The sequence below is a fragment of the Pteropus vampyrus genome, unplaced genomic scaffold (assembly GCF_000151845.1).
Source record: "Pteropus vampyrus isolate Shadow unplaced genomic scaffold, Pvam_2.0 Scaffold842, whole genome shotgun sequence".
Taxonomy (NCBI): domain Eukaryota; kingdom Metazoa; phylum Chordata; class Mammalia; order Chiroptera; family Pteropodidae; genus Pteropus; species Pteropus vampyrus.
This window is the reverse complement of record NW_011889623.1, coordinates 291-2,582: the sequence shown is the minus strand read 5'-3', so window position 1 is coordinate 2,582 and position 2,292 is coordinate 291. Positions and strand designations below refer to the sequence as shown.

At 44.3% G+C, this 2,292-nt stretch overlaps 1 protein-coding gene across 1 annotated transcript in view; it reads right to left on the bottom strand.

Annotated features, from left to right (window-relative positions):
* The window catches only part of LOC105309764 (olfactory receptor 1J4-like), a 15,645-nt gene extending 13,385 nt beyond the window's left edge, over nt 1-2,260 (bottom strand). The window contains exon 1 of the mRNA XM_011385955.2: nt 1,764-2,260. Coding sequence (XP_011384257.2) covers nt 1,764-2,260 — 497 coding nt within the window. The remainder of the gene's footprint in view (nt 1-1,763) is intronic.
* Nucleotides 2,261-2,292: the final 32 nt, after the last annotated feature.

The following is a 2,292-nucleotide window of genomic DNA, read 5'->3' as shown; positions in this document are numbered from 1 at the left end:
TCCCCCTCTTGGCCCTGTCCAGAGGCCCCCTTAATAGGCCAGGGGACATCTCACCTCAGGGTATTGCTAGTTGCCGATCTTCATGCTTGGAATGCTTTTCCCCTGATATCCCCATGCTCTCTCACCTGTCCTCAGTCCTGTCTTCATTTGGATGTTATCTTTCCCATTTTGTATTCCCAGAACTTAGAAAATTGCCTGGCACATAATATTCACACACTAAGTGTTTTTCTGTGTGTGAGTTGTGACGGCATGCACTCAGCTTCTCCCTATGAGAAGTGGGAGCGCTCAGTGCGGGAACAAGACAACACTCATTTTTCCAGACTAAAATTAGGCCGATATAGGTTGTATTCACCATGATAATCCAACTCAGAGGCAAAAAGTAGAGTCTTCTTAAAATGGGGAAATTTGATCATTGGATTGACTACTCTGTGCCGCCCTGTTAAGTACTTGTCACAGATACATTCAAACTAAAGTTCGTTTAGCCCTCAGAAGCACTTTATCAAGTAGCTACTACATTAAGAAGGTAAGCGTTCTGGACCTTACTCAAATAAACATTGAAAACTTTACTGAATATTTATAGCTATGGAAAACAATAGTAAGAATGAGTAAATAAGGAGCTGATTGATATTTACTTCAACGAGTACAAACTCAATTATAATTAAAAGTTATATCACCCATTGCTAAGGAGGGTTTCTTTACCTATCAAAAATATATTCCACAAAATTTAAACTGGCTCCACTTTAACCTACAAATCGTCATTTCATTATAGGCGAAATGAAACATAGTATAGCCCATTGAGAATTCTGAACAGCTACCACCAGGGGGTCGGAAAATCGGGTGTGAAAAAGTCTAGCTTAATCTAAAACACCGTCACATTTCATACATCTAATCATGTCTTAAAGCAAAAGCGGTTTTATCTTTAAAAAGGGAATGGAAAATGCTGGTGCCGTTTTCCTTCTAAGAGGTGGTTGGTGTGTTCTGTGTCTCAGCAAGTCTCCTCGCTCTCCAGTAAGAGACAAAAAAGGCTCAACCTATTTCCAAATGTGAATCACACACGTGACTGATAAGTAGTTTGGTGCTTTGAAGACTACAAGATAAACGCATGTTTCAGAAATGCCATATCTAGAATGATTGAAAAATAAATGGACAACAGATACGATTAAAGATGAAGGGATTAAATCCAATAACGTAACTGCCTATGAAGAACACTTGGGAGGGTGCTGGCGACATAGGTGATAGACATGCAATTTTTTGAGAAGATCCATATGACAAAGGCCGTGGGTGAAATGAGTGAAATAAGAACACGGTTTGATGATTTTCACTTGGTGACTAAGATGTTGTTTCTGAAAAGAATCCCCAGAGCCAATTTTATGTCTCTGTTCCTTAGGCTGTAAATAAAGGGGTTTAACATGGGGGTCACTGCTGTATACATCAGAGAGGCTATCATGGCTTTGTCATTGGAATCGCTTAATGAAGATGAATAGTACAGAGCTAGAATTGTTCCATAGAAGAGAGACACCACAGAGAGGTGGGAGCCACATGTGGACAAGGCTTTGCGGAGCCCTGTGGTAGAGGGGACTCTCAGGATAGAGGCTCCAATACGGCCATAAGAGGCCATGATACCACTCAATGGAATAATGCCAAGCACAGCCCCTACAGTTAATATGGCCAGCTCATTGACAGAGGTATTTGAGCAGGACAGCTTGAGTAGGACGGAAAGGTCACAGAAGAAGTGGGGAATGATATTGTCAGCACAGAAGGACAGTTGGGCCAGGAGGAGGGTGTGCAAGAGGGCATTGCCACAGGAGACAAGCCAGGAGCCAGCCACCAGCAGCATACACAACCCCTCCCTCATGATGATGGTATAGCGTAGAGGGTGACAGATGGCCACGTACCTGTCATATGCCATCACTGCAAGAAGAAGATTATCAAGACAGCCAAAAACTATGAAAAAATACATCTGTATAATGCACCCCGCATAGGAGATGAATTTGTCCTTAGAATGCATGTCCCTCAACATCTTTGGGACGGTGACAGATGCAAAGGAGACATCAGTGAAGGCCAAGTGGCTGAGGAAGAAGTACATGGGCGTGTGGAGGCGAGAGTCCAGCCTGATGAGCAGGATGATGAGCAGGTTCCCCAGCACCGTGGTCAGGTACATGCCCAGGAACAGGGCGAAGAACACGCCCTGCTGCTCCGGCCGGATGGGGAGTCCCAGGAGGAGGAAGCCGGACACGCTGCTCTGGTTCTCCCTCCTCATGCTGCTCCTCTGTCTGCAGGAATGAAGGGAGT